The sequence below is a fragment of the Alternaria postmessia genome (genome assembly GCF_024291825.1).
Source record: "Alternaria postmessia strain BMP 2775 chromosome Unknown scaffold_6, whole genome shotgun sequence".
Classification (NCBI taxonomy): Eukaryota; Fungi; Ascomycota; class Dothideomycetes; order Pleosporales; family Pleosporaceae; genus Alternaria; species Alternaria postmessia.
The window spans coordinates 666,231-683,065 of NW_026260079.1; the positions used below are offsets into that span (position 1 = coordinate 666,231).

Genomic DNA, 16,835 nt, shown 5'->3' on the forward strand with positions numbered 1-16,835 from the left:
GAACCGTACCTTTCATCGTATCCCCTACGGCGAGAAGCATCCCCACCGTGGGCTGCGCTGCTGCGAAAGAACCCTCCACTGGAGGTCTCTGGGCAGCTATAGCCATCGTAGCCACGGTCGAGTCTAAACGAGGTCGACCGCGAGGTGTCGCGAGAGTTCGTCGCACAAGATGGGCTACGATCAGACAATGTACCGCCCATGTTTGACGCGCTGAATTGACGTGTCGCCATCGACGGCTGTTCGAACCGAGACGTACCCAGAGGACTTACTGAACGATGGTCATCGTAGGCATGCTTATGAGTGAAAGCGCGAGGACGCTCAGAGGCGCGGATCGGGCTCACGTCACGGTAATTATACCGGTTGTCATATGGCTCGCGCTGGGAAGCAGCACGACGCAGAGTTGAGTTGTCAGATTCTTCACGGCGTGAAGTTGTCCTGTAATCGCCATAAGGCATATTGAAGGGTTCATTGAGCCGGCTAGAGCTGGATCTACCATAGTTATCGTGACCGCCGTGTGTATAACGGCGGGAAGATGATCGGTCAGAGCGAAAGCCGAAGCCGAATAGATTGCCGAAGGGATTCATGTCGCTGAGTTGTTGGGTTTTCAAAGTCGTTGATGTTGTGAATACCGTTGTAGTATGTGAGCTATGTGATGACTTCCAACCAAAGAGCAATACTGAGAAATCTTTTGTAGTCGCTCGCATGATGCATGTTGTAGCAAGACAGTGCAAGTGAGACCATGGCGTTGATGAACTATCTCGTGAGTAGCTGTGTCTTGAAGGTGAAAAAGTACTGTGAATGTATACATCCGTAGTGTGAAGAAACCCATATCGTGAATGCATGATGCCATCGGAGAAGTGAGTGAGGGAAGATGATTTCTTAAAGAAGAAAGATTATTCCGTTACAACACGAGATGACGCGAAGTCTGTCAAGTGAGTCAATCTACATCTAGTCGACATTGGGTAATTTTGTTGGGAAGCGATGGGCGTTAGAGCGAGTCACGATGACCCTGAATGAAAAAGGTAAAAGCTTCAGTACATTCGGCGGATCGCCAGCTTTACCTTCTATATCATCTCTCACTCGCTTCTTGGAAATCCATCGAGATCTTCATTGCGCATTCATACAAGGCGGACAGATGTGCTTGCTGAACAAAGCACTGCCCGGCTTCGAATGGTCCATGGTGGAAAGCGCTGCGCCGATGCGCCGATGTAAAATTGCGACCTGCCCTGTATAATTCACGCGTCCAGGATGTAATATAAAGAATAAGATTGAATTTCATCTTGAATGCTCCAAACTTGTACACACACCCCAAGCTTGATCTACAACTGCACGCGAGGAGATCTAAAGATCATCTCGTTGCTCTCTGCTCCGCCGCTTTCTCAGTGCAGTCCTCCTATTATCAAGCTCATACTGCAGCCTCTTTTGATTGAGAGTAAGCTCTGCAATCTTCTCTCTGTTCGTATAAATGGAGATCAAAATTCCGAAAAGTGATAGTTCTTGTTCTTCAGTATACTCGCCCGGATTGACACCCAGGCTTTCATGAGGATCGGGCGGTGGATCTGCTGACTCAAACTGTGACCAAGGCTCAACGTGGGTGTGGTCTTGCTCTGGAGTTTGCGACGTCTCTCTGCTTCGTGATCCAGCTAGCCGCTCTCTCATCTGCTCCCGGGGCGAAATCGCACGGCTTTGTCTTCCCTGAAGCCGTAGCGGTGGCGTTGAACCGCGTGGTAGCTGAGTCCTTGACGGATGGTATCGTGGGGCGGCGTGGTGGTTATCCTCCTCGAGATCGGGAAGAATTTCATCCCGCCGCCGTGGTGAATGTCGCTCTGGTTTAGATGCATAATCTCCCCTATACCGATCATCGTTTTGTTCTCGCGATAGTGATCTACTTCGGCTCCTCGAACGTATATGGCAACTATTCGTGCGATCATGATGTCGCATCGCGCGTTCACGGAATCTCGCCCTGTGATGGCCTTGCTCATGCCGCTCCTGACCACGCATCCTCTTTCCAGGGAGCCTCTCGTCAGACGACGCGGAACGACGTCGATTCCGAGACTCCGGCATGGGTTTGTTTCGTCCCGGATCAAGCCTGTCAATGCGTTCTTGATGTTCAATCAAAGGGGAGAAAGATGAACGCCTATCATCCATGAAGCCTCCTGCGACAGAGCACGGTCCGGTACGCATGTGATCACGTCTGTCGTATCCTGAATCCTCGGGAGAATCACGATCAGGCTCGGTATCTGGAGGAAGCGGAGGTGCGTCTCTCAACGACTTTGGTACAGTAGGTTTTGTGGTGACCACGGGCTTTACCGACTCTGTGTGACGTGAAGAGCGATGCGTAATGTACTCACCAGAAGGCTTTGATGGCGTTGCTGATGCTATCCGTGCCTTGACTTCTTCTAAAGTTTTCTGGTCGGCCGGGCCGAGTTTATCATTCAACATTGCTGCGTCTAGGGTCCTCGGCTTTCGTTCCTGGGGATGATTTCTGTCGCCGTTCTGATCTGTGCGAGAGCGTTTGATGAGGGGCTCGCCGGTTGTTTCGCCGTCCCCAAACGGTCGTTTTATAGTTTTCATCGGGACCTGCGAGCCAGACGATTGTGGTCTGTCGAGTGCTGGAGTGACGCGTAGGAAACCATTCCTCTCTTGGGGCGGCGACCTCTGCGTTGACTGTAGGTTATCTGCCATGGCGATACGAGGGGAGACGACACAAGGTACTAGAAGGCCTGCGATGAGTCTGTGTTGGGTAGCGTTTTAATGCTCGCTCACTTCCTATTCACGGTGGAGTCTTTGTTCACTACTCGTCTTTGGCGCACAAACGCTCACCCTCTTTGACAGTTCACCCAGCGACGATAACGTGAAAAGCAACAAAGGCTTCGCTGAACTCGCCGCCCACGGCTAGTTTCAATCTAGATGAAAGCTCTTGAAGCTGTCGAGCGAGTATGGTGAACAATGGTTTCGTCCAAACTCTTGTTCTCACCGCTATCCAAGGCTTGTATCTCTTTCGCAGACCTGATAAGCTCTCTGCCAAAGTCGACGAACTGCACAAGGTTGACGATTAGGCCGATCCCTGTTAGGGCTTCCTTGGCGGTAATCCTACGGGATTCAAAGTTCCATGTGAATAACGATGAAGATACTTGAAGTGGGAAATGAAGCTCGCGTCAGGGAGCCCGTTATCGTATTACCCTTCACAGGGTAGCGACATCACCTTCGTTTTGCCTGTAACGTGACGTGAAGCATCACAAGGTATGTTTGAGTAAAGCCGAGTGTCGAGTGAAGAACGTGAGGAAACTGCCCTCTGTGCACACTAAGAAATATGCTCCCCGTTCCTCGTGCATGTATGTAATCTATACATGTATCAAGATTCTTACCTGATATCCTCCTATTCGTAATCAGGTTGCTGGCGGCGTGACCAGCCCATCGCATTCCTTCGCCGGGGTATCTTCCTCCTGCCTTTCTATCCTTCGTGACTTTGCTCCAATCGCACCGCCAGGGTGATTCGTCCTGAACACAGTCTTTGTCTCGTCTTGATGCAGTGCCTCTGCAACAGTCAATGCCAGCATATCGCCCACTGCAATTGTAACAGTTGTACTCGTTGTTGGCGCGCAGACGCCAAAGGAGACCTCCTCTAGCTCGTGTATGGGCGCGGGCAGCAGTATGGAATTTGGTCGATCGTCGAGGAGAGGACATTCTGAGGGTTTCGTATGTGATGTGATGGCGAGGATAGGCGTGTGGGAAGGTATGTGCTCGAGGAGGGCCATGAGCTCCGCTGTCTTGCCAGAGTAGGATATGAACATGATTGCATCATTCTGTTCTCCGTCAGTATATTCCTTGTTGCATAGGCATTAAAATGACGACTCACCTTCCTAATGTCACCGAGATCCCCATGTAGTGCCTCAGCAGCATGCATAAAGGAGCTCGCTATACCCAGGCTCTTCATGGTCGCAACCATCTTGCGCCCCACTAAGCCACTCTTTCCAACTCCGCATATTATGAGCTTGCCGCCGGTCTGGTTAACCTTTGTTAAAACCTCGACAGCGCGTAGAAGACCATCGCGCGCCACATGGTCTGACTCGTACAAGAAGGTTACTTGCGACAGGGCGGTAGCAGCGGTCGAGAGCACGTTGACAGCGCGCGAAAGGAGACGCGATCCTTCTGGATCGTTTGCGGCTAGCGGCGGGGTAAGTGGTTGTGTATCTGAATCTGCTCGTTTTCTCTTCAGCGAGGCTGGTGGGGGAGATGTGTGTGATAGTGGAGTGGTATTAAATGTCGCGGTCATGTTGGTGTGAATTGTGGGAGATCGGCGAACGTGGACGCAAGGTCGACTGGTATATCAACAAGTCCCTGGCGATCTATGCGACAGGTCTACACATGTGCGATCTAGATTAGTCTTCCTCGGGCAGCATCGGAGACGAACCCTAGTTTAGTAGGCGTAATACACTTGGAGTAGCATCTCGATGCGACACCAACACCAGACGGAGTTCCAGCTACAGGCCAACCGCACCTCCGTAAAGGTAATTCGTCGCATGCCGGCCTCGAAACAGGATTCAGCCCTCGTCTGTGTTTTCGGAAGATACCAGAAGGCCGAGGGCGCGAACCAGACCCTTGTTGTAGTAGTCTATGTTGATAAAGAAAAAAGGATGGCGATATTAGCGCTAACGCGATGACATGCATGCAGCATGGACCCGAGACTAGTCCGGAAGCGAAAATAGCCGTTGTCATCAATCGAGGCCAACCATCAAACCACGTTTTTGTCACTGTAGCGTCTGATCGTGGGAGAAAGTCGTCCATGTTTAAGGTAGGGAACTACATACGCGCGTAAGCGGAAGCCGGTAGGTCCCGTTATGCTGAGCCTAGAGCGGCCTCGGCGAGTTTTGCCCTGCGTGACCCCATACAAACCAACCCCTCCTCCACCCCGTCGAGCTTTGTCATGCCCAACTCCCTCCTGTACAGCGCTTGCGCTTGCTCACTGCCGGTCAAGAGCACCATCCATCGGAGATTTTCCATGCCGACGCAGATCTCGCGACAACATGCAATCAGCCATTTGCCGATTCCATGGCCTTGATGTTGGGGCACGATATAGACGTCGGTGAGGTAAGCAAGCGTCGTGTAGTCGGTAACCATGCGCCCCATCCCAATCGGCGTCTTGATATCGTTCGAGACGGTGTAGAGACCGAGGGTGAGACTGTTGTCAAGCATCGTCGACAGCGCCGTGAAAGGGAGCGGTTTTGCCCAGAACATTGCGTCTGTAGCAAAAGCTTCCTGGACGAACAGGTGCGGAAGGAGCGATCGATCGGAGGATATGAGATACGTAGTCGAGTCGACCGTGCGCGTCCATTCAAATGTTTTGTTTTCCATCTTGTCCTTCGATTTGTGATGCGATACGTATCGTTGCTGGTGTAGGTGAGTATTTTTCCATATATACCTCTTGAGTCACTAAATCCCCTGTCGGCGATATTGGCGATCACGCGCCGTAGACGCCGACACTACCAGACCACCGACAGCGTGACAACTTCACCTCCACCTTGGAATTCGGACACTGAGCAAAACGTCGATGATCTATTCATCGAATGCACGATCGCATGAGAGTGTAGCGGAGAGAAAACGCAAGCTAAGAGCACTAACCCCTTCCCCATACGGCCATCCGCTCACGTAAAGAAGATCCATGGAACACGATAAACAAGAGAAGGAAGTTTCAAAGATACCACGGAGTATGCCAAGTTCTCCGCTTCTACCTACTTGTACTACTATCCAATACTCCCAACAAGCAGAGCAACATGACTCAAGTACCGGAGCCGGATGTTGACAACGATCGGAATTCAGTCTCTACCACAAGCGACGACGCGATCTTGCTCCAACCCTCCACAACGCTATGCAGGTCATTTCATAAGCGGCAGTATACATTTTCCAGACCTCATGTTGATACAAGCAGTGGATTTGATGGGGATAAAACCTCTAATTTAGTAACCTGTTCTCCTGCGAAGTCACCAACCGCAGTAAAAGAAAGATCCGCCATATAACGGTAAGCTCTTCCACACAGTCCTAGACAGATGTCTTGCAAATTGGTCGAATTGCATGCGAAGCACAATAGAAACTCCGAGAATCCTCACGTCGCAAAACTTAGGTACAGTGGTTGTGAGTAAGCGTGTCGCGACTTGGGGCTGCGGGGTAATTCAACGCGCGATCACGTGAGGACACTATCACTCATTCTTGAGAGTTTACTCATACTGGTGTGACTAATAAGCCGGATAAGTCAAAAGGCTTCGCCCAACGATCTGATATGTCGGTCATACGATCCTTCCTGAGTTACAATACAGCTGGTCCGCCGTGCGGAGTCTTGCTGCGCCCGATAACCGATCCTCCAATACTAAATTACTTCTATGGTTGCTTCGGGTGATGCTGACAGGCTTCATGCCGCCCCATGCGCATGTATTGGCTACTCAACCACTCGTCTGTAAGAGACACTTTCCCAAGTCTAGGATTGTATGCCTTTGCTAGCTTTTTATCTAGACAAGTAGACCAAGGTCTCGTACGAACCGACGTTTCAAGATGTTGGAGGGTGCAATATCCCCGCCGGCTGCTACTTTCTAAGATAGACCAAATATCCCACCTGAAGGAGTGTAGCGATAGGTTGACGACATTCAACGATCCGATTTGCGTGCTCGGTACGCACATTGCGTGATCTGACCCCACCTCGAGCGAGGCTCATACATGACATGGGTCGAATCGATATATGAGTCTCTCTTCTCCCTAACATACTCGCAACCAAAGGGATTCAAACTTTCTATCCAGTAAAGCAAATATGACGACGTCAACGAAGCAAGAGTATCCTGCGCCACAGACCAAGACAGGTGCACTTGATGCCGGCTTCAAGTTTGAAGAAACGACCCCTGTCATCGGTCGAGAGTATCCTAATGTTAACATCGTCGAAGATATCCTGAACGCTTCTAACGCCGACGACCTCATTCGAGATCTTGCAATTACAAGTAAGTCTCTTATACCCGTCGATCTTTGACGAATAGCGGTCTGACCCGAAACTAGTCTCTGAACGTGGAGTTGTCTTCTTCCGAGCTCAAGACAACCTCACCAACGACTTACAAAAAAGCCTTGTTCATCGTCTGGGCCAACTGACAGGAAAGCCTGCTGACTCCACTCTGCATATTCATCCAATTCTGAACAACACTTCTGAATTTGGCGTGGACGATGCGCAAATAAGCACGATCAGCTCCCTCGGTCGTAAAAACATCTTCAAACATGAGGACCATCGTCGGCCAAGTGGTTCACGTCGCTACGACGCTGCGCAGTGGCATTCGGACATCCAGTTTGAGCCAGTTCCGGCTGACTATACCTCACTCCGCCTGACAGAACTACCAGAGACGGGAGGCGACACACTCTGGGCTTCTGGGTATGAGATCTATAACCGCTTCTCTAAAGCTTACCAGACTTTCTTCGAGGGTTTGACTGCAACCTTCGTCGGGGACGGCTTCATTCGAGCCGCTGAAGCAAACCCAGAGAAAGTTAAAATCTACGAAAAAGAACGTGGTAGTCCAAAGAACGTTGGGAAAGCGTTGAGTGCGGTACATCCAGTAGTGCGCACAAATCCTGTGACGGGATGGAAGAGCATCTTCGCTCTTGGTCCGTTCCCCAAGTACATCAATGAGCTTCACGAAGAAGAATCGGCAGAGTTATTGAAGAAGTTCCGGTCTGTGATAACGGAGAATCACGACCTCCAAGTCCGCTTCAAGTGGAGGAACAAGAACGATATCGGTAGGCGCCTGCAGCAACTCTTGACTTTTTGTAAAGCTCTTACTTACCAACTCCAGCTATTTGGGACAACCGCAGCGCCTTCCACAGCGCAACTTTCGATTATGATGATCTTGGTGAACGCTTTGGTAACCGAGCAGTAGGTATTGGAGAGGTCCCCTACTTCGATCCAAACAGCCGATCTAGAACGGAAGCTTTGGTGGAGAAAAAGGTTGTTGCCATTGGACATGAAAAGAATGGCATTGCGAAGTCGGAGACGGTATCAGCATAGAAGGCGCTTGTGTGTCGGATGGCAGTAGAAGAACACAAGTGGTGCGTGCGATAACGCACTCGAGATGCTCAGGAGAAAACAGTAGATAGCGATGAGGTTGGTGCGCGGAGCATGTCACCTCCTTGACAAATAAGACAAGGCGAAGTTCCGATTCTGCAGATGACGATCCGAAGCCATCCTGGTTCCAAAATTCATATATAATGAATCAGATGTGAATTAATGGGGTGGCTGGACCCTGGCGTGAGAGCCTCGGTTTCAAAACCTTGGGCACGCTAAGCCATGACGCCATCACAGGGGGATCGCACACTATTCATCTCTTCTATACCACTTAGATGGCATCTTTTCAACGGTTACTAGCTCATCATTGTTGCAATTCTTTGGTGTATCGATCAGACATTATTCATTGCCATGGTATTTATCTAGCTTTTTATTTTCTTTTGTCTTTGTTCCACTTAAATGGATATCCACCTTCCCATCCATGTATCCACGATCTGCTTCGCCTCATCGACCAGACCCATATCTAACAACAATTGGGAAGTGCCGCGCACGGCCGAGTCGAGCGCTGAGAAGATCCAAGCGTGTGTGTAACTTGTGTGCTCTCCGATGAAGATGGACTGGTGCTCGGTCTTGTAGTAGGCAGGCAGGAACAGATCTTGCTGGCCAACGAATGGGGATGCCCACGCACCAGCCTGGTGCTCGTCGAATTCCCAGCACTGGCGCTCGTATGCACCAGTCCACTGCTCCGCAGCCACTTCACCGTGGACCTCTACCATCGCCCGCTGGACCATGGCTACGTGGTCAGTCGTGCTGAGCGCACCAACTGAGCGAGCTAGGGTACCGGAAACGTACGATCCTAGGATGACTCCGGGACCGGTTGAGTTGATCTGGTACGCAGGGTAACAGACGCTGCCGATACCTGCAATATCGACTGAGCCGCAGCCACCGATGATGGGTGGTGAAAGCTTCTCCCAGAAACGTGTCTTGTAGTGTAGAGAGACCTTGCATGACGGCGAGTAGTTCATCTCGTTGATGGCACGCGACAAGAGTGACGAGTACTCAGGGAGTTCCCAGAGTCTAACCTTCGAGAATGGTACCGCGACGACCGCATAGTCGTACTCCTCGCTCTCCGGCTCCATTGCAAGAGGATCCTGGCGCCATTGCACCGCAATCTTGCCGGTGCTCTCGTCGTGCTTGAGGCCAGTCACCTTGCGGCCCAGCGTCAGACGGTCCTGAACATGAGGGTAGAACGCGCGAGGAAGCGACTCAAGACCCTTGTCGATCGTTCGCCAAGTCGTGGCACTGAAGTATGCCGTCTCATACTCCCAAATTGGTGCGTTTTCGAGGCCAGTAACATAGTCGACGACATTGTCACTTGCGTTGAGCGCATACTTCATGTACGCTGCCTCAGACCAATGGAACAAGCCTTTCTCAACAGCGTTCTTGTGAGCTTTGTAGACGTTGGCATATATTTCGCGTGCGGCCTCCCGATCGTACCCGATGAAGTCATCAAGCGCTTCTTCAACGTGCTCCACAGTCTCCTCGTCCGGACCTTCAGCCGCAGGCAGCGTGTAGGCCGTCGCGTTGTTCTTGATCTGAGTTGCGCTAGGAATGCGTCCGTTCGGCAGACGGAAACCGTTCGAGTTGCCGGGCACGTTTGGGCTTGATTGAATCCAGGGAATGAAGTTGACAGCAAGGCTGCTGGTGTTGCCTCCATTCATTTGGTTGAGGACATCACCGAGCTGGAAAACCATCTTGTGGTCCTGAATCTCTAATGTCTCGTTCGTATCTGGGTAAGTGGTTGAGACAGGAAATCGCATAGGGCCCATCTCCTGATACTGATATTGCTCAGGTGTGCTGCCGGCAAGGTATTTTGTTCGGATACGTCCACCGATACGTTGTGATGATTCGGTGATGTGCCAGTCGTGGATGCCTACCGAATCGAGGAGAAGACTTGTCATCAAGCCAGACATACCTCCTCCGATGATGGCGATCTTTTTGCTCTTCTCAACCGCGACGTATGAGGCGTTGTTCTGCTTTGCCTGCATGTATGCGACACCGTCGAACCAAGGACCCATCGCATCGGCTACGTCTGAGATATCTTCCCGCTTCTTTGGTGGATGATGGATTCTAACAGGCGCTGAGCGACCGATCAATGCGGACCCCGAGTAAGCATGTAGACATCCACCGTGAACCGCGTCGTCCGGTACGATCCAGACAAATCGCTCGGGACGGCCTGATCGCTTGATGTAGTGCGATGCCACATCATGATGGCCATCCGCATGGCTCTTCATGTCGCAATCGCCATATACCAGGCGGACCTCACCCTCGAAGTCATCTTCTCCGTAGCCGACATGGACGTTGTGTACCGAGTTCGATGTAACCGTCAGAGGCTTGAAGAAGAGGAGGTCTGACCGAGGGGTTACTGGGCTGGAAACAGCACCACCAGCGAGAGAGAGGGCAGCCGATGAGGCTGTTAGAAGACCCTTCATCTTGGCGTAAGAAAGAGGTGAATGTGATGAGGATAGGAATTTGAAGAGAAGGGAAACATCGTCTACTCAAATACCGACCTCGTTCGACACCACGGCGAGCAATGCTTTACAGGCTTACAACTGTTTTTCGATTCTCGTTGGTCACCAAACCTTATCGTCCGTGTCGTCGTAGGGCGTGGCTGTGGTCCTCGGATCATGTCGTTGCGACGGCCCGTCCGCCGCTGACAGGACAGGACGTCTATGCATTCGGCCGCGATAAGAGCATTGCTGTAAGGCGTAGCTATGCGCGACTTCGACAAATATTCTCGTAAGATGGGGTCGTGTCGCGTCCAAATCCCCGTTACAGTTGACCCGCAGTATGCCTCGAAGCGAAGTGCAGTAGCGCAACGTATGACGGGTGATAGTGTGGAGATTCAGCTTGCGGAAGAGATCGGCGTTGCGGAGTGAGGTTTCTTTACCAACGGAAAGATAACAAAACATCGGATAAAAAAGCATCCCGGCTCAGCCATGACTATCATTCCGAGTTGTATCGGCACCGACACCAGTAGTCTCGTATGCGACTTTACGATGTTACTGTACCTTGAACGATCCACTGTGGTCCTTACTGGTATCGGAGGTAACAATCGCTTTCACATCTCTGCAATGCTAAGGATTCACATCCGACACGCAGAAAGAGAATATACTTGGACTAGAGCATACCTGCTCAGGTGGCCATGTTTCATGCTGGTTATGCATACAAGAAGCGTATTTGGAGTATTGCATTTTACCTTGGACGCGACCCTACACTACGTCGATTTTTTTTAAGTGGGGCTATCCCAGAAGCATGAGTCGGGCATGCGGTTCTACAGAACGTGGCATGGAGTCTTGTCCGGGAACAGTATCAAAAACTCGAAGGATAGGGCTTGTTGCTTTACCGTAGAAAAGTTCGGACAGGGGTCTGGATCCTCTCGGCAAATAAGGTAGCGAACGGCAAGCCATGGATACCCCAGGTGTAGCTCTGCGATTGCGATAACGCAGACGCACGACGGCTAGCCTAAATCCCGACTCTTATCTCGAATCCATGCAGCCTTTATCTCACGTTACGTCAGGACGAGAGCGCGCTTCGCAATGCACGCGTTAAACGCACAGTATAAGTGTGAAGATATCTCGGCGCCCAGGCGAGCTACATCTTCTACGGCCCTTCTTGCGATAGCTTAAGTCGCTCTGCTCCACAAGACCTCGCATGCTATCCTCCTTCCTTTTCTAGTGCATTCTAGATATCTGTGAATTCTATAACCCCACGATCACAGCCGAAATGGTTGGGCGAGACGCTGCCAACTTGGGTGTAGTGCAGGTAATATTGTTCCTGGTGGACATTCCGGTACCTTAGAGCCGGCGGCGGATTGAAAAATGATTACAAACGAGTCTGACTGTATCATGGAACATCAACCGTGGCTGTAATCCAACAGTATTGACTGCATTTTGGAATGACATTGGCAGCAAGCCTTACCTGGTGCATGGATACTCGCAGCTCTTGGAAGTCATGGCGGTCGGTACAATGCGGACGATGAACTTGACCGAACACGAAAGAGTTGGGAACAGATGATCCGCCAGTATTGGCGACGCTTATAAAACCATAGACAAACCGAAGCTGATTGAGGTACTCATACCATAATATTCAGCTCTTGACATCTACGTTTCTCCAGAACCCACGTGCTGTAGTCCGATCACATCATGGTATCCTTCACGGCTCTCGTTACCACTTTTCTTGCAGTTGCTGGTGTTGCAATCGCCACGCCAACACCAAAGCTCGCTGAACAGCCGGTGGTAACCTATCTCGGTACCCAAGGACCTATTCTTTGTATGCTATACAGGCTATTTCACCTGAACAGAATCTGATGATTGTCAAGCAAGCGGTGCATGGACATCCAAGGGCATAGTCTATACCTCGGGAACTGTACCTTCGTTCAACGGAACGATTGTATCAGGCGGCATTGAAGCTCAAACGGTACGCGAATCAATTCTCTACTCAGCTCCTCGTGTCATACTCACTCAAGCCAGGCTCAAGTCATCAAGAACATTGCCGTTATCCTCGAGGAAGCTGGCACATCGTGGGACTATGTTATGAAGACTACTGTCTTCCTTGCCAACATGTCAGACTACACGGCTATGAACGAGGTCTATGCTGCTATGCTACCCAGCCCAAAGCCTGCACGTACCGCTGTTGAGGTTGGCAAGTTGCCGGGCAACTTTTTGATCGAGGTTGAGGCTATCGCTGCCATTCCGGACTCATGAGGCTGTATAACATGGAAGAAAAAGAGATAGAACCTATGGAAACTACTCAGCCTAAATGAGACAAATAATTGAAAACTTTCGCAATCGACAAAGTGAGGCCCTCAATCATCATACGGGCGAATGTCAGTACTGTCCCGTGACTCCGCTGTTTTGCACCTTGTCAATATTTCATTGTTCCAACCAGCAATACCCACGACAAGAGAAAAAGCAATGCTTTGGATGTGTCAAGTGCGGAAATGTCTCCGCTTACTTGTCGGTCAACAATGACGTCGAAATGTGGGGTAGCGCTACCTCACTGAATGCCACCATACCTAGGTAATCCTGAAACACTTCAACGTGTTGCAGATCCTACCAGCAATCAACAAGACTCCTGCTGCAGCGAAAATATACGTCAAAGATGCCTGAAATGCAAGACCACGAGGGCAAGCCCGTACGCGATCACATGGCGCGGGTAAATGGTATCCGCTTACATTACATCACATCCGGATCGGGTCCACCTCTACTCCTACTACACGGCACACCTAAAACACATTACTACTGGTATCGCATCGCGCCTTTTTTGACGAAAAAGTTCACAATCGTCGCCCCAGATCTGCGTGGATTCGGTGCAACAGACAAACCACCTGCCAGCGAAGGTTACGATGGTCGGACAAACGCGACAGACATGGCCGAATTGATGCACCAACTAGGGCACGAGAAGTTTGCTGTCCATGGCGAGGATCGGGGCGCAACGTATGCCTTCTGTCTCGCAGGACTTTATCCAGAGCGGGTAACCCATCTTTCTTTCTGCGAGATGCTGCTTTCCTACGCCCTTACCAAGCAAACGTTCTTCACACGCAAGAACATTGCTGCTCAGTACAATCAAAGTGGTGTTTGGAACTGGCATATCCCCTTCTTCTGGCTTCCGCATGTACCGGAGATGTTGATCCAAGGGAAGGAGGAAGAGTTTTGGACACATTTTATGAAGGCAGAGTGCTATAATCCTAGTGCGTTAGATCAGGTAGCCGTCAATGAGTGGGTGGGATGTCTGAAGGCACCCGGCGGGCTGAGGGGTGTCTTGGAAAGTTATCGGGCGCATTGGGTCAATGTAGATGTTGAAGAGGAGATTTTGAGCAAGGAGAAGTTGAAATGTAAAGTTATGACCGTGGGAGCCCCTGAGTAAGTTTGTGATGTTGCATGGTTTGCGGAGATGGCTAACGGTATCTAGGTTCTTCGGGCCGCTTGTCAAAGAGCAGATACAGTCTGCTGTCGAGAAGGTGCATATTGCGGAGGTTTTTGAGGAGTGTGGGCATAGCCTAGCACTTGAACAGCCTGAGAAACTTGCCAACCTTCTAAAGAAGTTCATTCTTTGATTCAAAGATCAATGTGCGTGAATATGAAGCGCCACATCACTCTTTGAGTAGCAGCGCTTTGCATATGAACTGTTCGTCGGTGTCTTACAGTAGCCATCACTAGGTATTCATTGCATTGATTCCTATAGCGATCACACTGAGGTACCTAATCTCAAGTATCCGTCAAACTTGACATCATCATTTTCCCCCAATCGGTGCACCCACGCACTCAATTCCGAGGTCCTATATTGATCGTACTCTCCACTATCACTTGCCTTTAGCAGTCCTTATATCCACAAGAATCGGTTCGACAACGACCGTTGTATTGAGGAGATGTCAAACATCGGCAGATCTCGTCGCTAGCTTGTGTCTAAAAAGCTAATTAGGATAGGAATTATGATGATCGAGCTTGGATGCCACTTACCTGGCGGCACTTGAGGTAGTAGATAAAGCACGGGAAGCACCCAAGAATCCCCAAGTTGTCGTTCCCAACGGCGAGAGTGGAATTTGAGGTGGCGTTGATAGATGTTGGGGCTGCAAGGGCAGTGGTGACGATGAAGGCGGTGAGTGCAGTGGGAAGATGCATGACTGGGAGCCGTTTAAAAGTCAATCTGCTGGGTAATGTTGAGTCGAGATGTGGGGTGTTAGAATATGACCTGTTGAATCAGTTCTGTAAGTGGACAACAGGATGAGGATCGGAAATATCAGAGGCTCATATTTCTATACCGCAAGATTCCAAGGGTGGGAGATGCTCCGCCACCGCTAGCGCGGCGCGTGCCTGGACTCTGAGGTGTTCACTAGTGAATTGCGGTCGCAAACGAGGACTGTTAACAGCTGCCACGATTTATGCACTTGTGCAGGAGTAGTATGGAGACATACGAAGGAGCTGATCTTCGTCAGATTGTACCTGACACCTACGTCTACGCTAAAGGTACACGCAGTATTTTACATCAACGTACTGGAACACAAAGTATGTTGTATACCTGAGAAGCGTAGTATATCTAGGGTGCATCGTCATTGAAAAGAGTCTCTTGGTGTACATTTTGGCTGGTCGACATCGTCTGTCATAGTGAACTGATCGGGCGTCAGCGTGGTATACATCACCATCCTGGCCCTACGTGTTTGACTCGTTTGTGGTTCCAGCATTCTGTACTATACGTTCTGGCTCGATGCGGATGCATCGTTTGGAATCTGCATTTCTTTAACTGGTTCCCGTGCAAACACGGGTGTACCACCTTATCCGCACCCTTCGACGCGAAAATGAATGTGTTATGGACATCTGACTAAGTTTATAACGTCTTTCCGAGTCTCCCGAGCAAGATAGCAACAGATTGGGATGCTGAATTATCATATACATGTGAAGGCTGCTGGCTGTACGGAGTTGGCGCATGCTAAAGCTGAAAGCTGCTCTTGTGAGACGTGTGGACCGGGCAACAAGCTCTCCACCCTCCAATTCATACCACTAGATCGCGCAATTCCTGGAGCCGTGTCCAGATGTGACGTATCAGAGGCAACCGTGTCCTGATAATGATGCGCCTCACAACACGCTTGCGACCTAGTCATTCGCATGGTCGAGGAAGACGGAACATGAGTCACATGGAAGGTGGTATGCAGAGGGCTTAGCAAACTTGAGTGAATGTGATGTGTTGAGTCATAAGGACGTGATCAACGTATCAAGAGCTGTGAATCGGCAGGTGCATATCGAGACACGTGTGAAAGCACCCCGTGGACAACAATGGAGAAGAAAACCAGTCACGTGGACGCTTATCGATTAGCTAGCGCTGGAACACCACACCTCCATGACCCAGGAAATGTCACTCCACGACGCGTGCCATAGTTGCCTTCTTTCTTCTATCTGCCCATCGTGATCTGTCCAATTGTCGACGCCGCCTGCTTCCTCTTTCGTTAGATTTCTGCGCGCACCTCACGAATTCTGATTTGGTGACACGCGTGCGTCACGTTCGTATCCCCGATACAATCACTCAGATCCAACGCGTGCACACATGATCGACCCCTACCTCGCTAGCCGCCGATGCATCCGATCCATACAAAAAGCTCTAGCACAGATTCGGACAGGATATCTGTCTTCGAGTAGGCGGAAGCCCATCCCTCGATGACGCGATAAGTCGGCCTTGGAGGATCGTGCGACATGTGCGATGGATGTGCACCGACTCAATAGAGGACAGGTCACCCACAACCTCAAGTATACATGCAGAGAGTTGAGGTTGAAATCACTAAGCTGCGATAGATATTGTATGGAGCGCACCATGTTGGGCGGTCCATCTAGGTAGCGGAAAAGAGCGAGGAAGCCTTGAGACGGGGCAACTTGCATCAGAACGGCGGCTGTGCTATACTCCTTGTGAGTATCCACCGAATTCCGCATTTCGATTGGCGCGTTATACGACGTTGGTAATATGAGGGACTTCTGCCTGAGGCGATGACGTTTGCTGCACAAACAGACTTGATTTAAACAAGTCGCAGAGAGTACTTAAATACCACCCAAGAGGTATACGTCAAGTTAGCATTTGCAGTACATCAATTTCGACTGCAGCGTACAGTTCCCGGGTGAGGTATAGCTGAGGTCTAATTAAGGCCAAACGAGATGGTCAAGCCCCGATAAACTCCATAGGTGTGGTCCAGGATAGGACAGGGGGTATACGGTACATCCTATCAGGCAGCTGCAATATGAGACTGTACTGGCATGAGCGG

General features: G+C 50.5%; 7 protein-coding genes across 7 annotated transcripts; 3 read left to right on the forward strand and 4 right to left on the reverse strand.

Annotated features, from left to right (window-relative positions):
• Nucleotides 1–1,341: 1,341 nt before the first annotated feature.
• On the reverse strand, nt 1,342–2,685 carry J4E82_001748 (uncharacterized protein; the record flags this gene model as incomplete). Its single annotated transcript, XM_051728056.1, has 1 exon — nt 1,342–2,685. The coding sequence occupies one exon, from the start codon at nt 2,683–2,685 to the stop codon at nt 1,342–1,344; it is 1,344 nt and encodes a 447-aa protein (XP_051592411.1).
• A 704-nt stretch (nt 2,686–3,389) lies between these two features.
• Nucleotides 3,390–4,276, reverse strand: J4E82_001749 (uncharacterized protein; the record flags this gene model as incomplete). The annotated part of the gene is made up of 2 exons (XM_051728057.1): nt 3,390–3,806; nt 3,860–4,276. The coding sequence occupies 2 exons, from the start codon at nt 4,274–4,276 to the stop codon at nt 3,390–3,392; spliced, it is 834 nt and encodes a 277-aa protein (XP_051592412.1).
• A 563-nt stretch (nt 4,277–4,839) lies between these two features.
• J4E82_001750 (uncharacterized protein) lies at nt 4,840–5,355 on the reverse strand (the record flags this gene model as incomplete). Its single annotated transcript, XM_051728058.1, has 1 exon — nt 4,840–5,355. One exon carries the CDS (start codon nt 5,353–5,355, stop codon nt 4,840–4,842), a length of 516 nt encoding a protein of 171 aa, XP_051592413.1.
• A 1,444-nt stretch (nt 5,356–6,799) lies between these two features.
• On the forward strand, nt 6,800–8,032 carry J4E82_001751 (uncharacterized protein; the record flags this gene model as incomplete). Its single annotated transcript, XM_051728059.1, has 3 exons — nt 6,800–6,983; nt 7,039–7,764; nt 7,821–8,032. 3 exons carry the CDS (start codon nt 6,800–6,802, stop codon nt 8,030–8,032), a joined length of 1,122 nt encoding a protein of 373 aa, XP_051592414.1.
• A 452-nt stretch (nt 8,033–8,484) lies between these two features.
• J4E82_001752 (uncharacterized protein) lies at nt 8,485–10,521 on the reverse strand (the record flags this gene model as incomplete). The annotated part of the gene is made up of 1 exon (XM_051728060.1): nt 8,485–10,521. One exon carries the CDS (start codon nt 10,519–10,521, stop codon nt 8,485–8,487), a length of 2,037 nt encoding a protein of 678 aa, XP_051592415.1.
• Nucleotides 10,522–12,234: 1,713 nt separating this feature from the next.
• J4E82_001753 (uncharacterized protein) lies at nt 12,235–12,795 on the forward strand (the record flags this gene model as incomplete). Its single annotated transcript, XM_051728061.1, has 3 exons — nt 12,235–12,361; nt 12,411–12,508; nt 12,562–12,795. 3 exons carry the CDS (start codon nt 12,235–12,237, stop codon nt 12,793–12,795), a joined length of 459 nt encoding a protein of 152 aa, XP_051592416.1.
• A 397-nt stretch (nt 12,796–13,192) lies between these two features.
• On the forward strand, nt 13,193–13,957 carry J4E82_001754 (uncharacterized protein; the record flags this gene model as incomplete). The annotated part of the gene is made up of 1 exon (XM_051728062.1): nt 13,193–13,957. The coding sequence occupies one exon, from the start codon at nt 13,193–13,195 to the stop codon at nt 13,955–13,957; it is 765 nt and encodes a 254-aa protein (XP_051592417.1).
• Nucleotides 13,958–16,835: the final 2,878 nt, after the last annotated feature.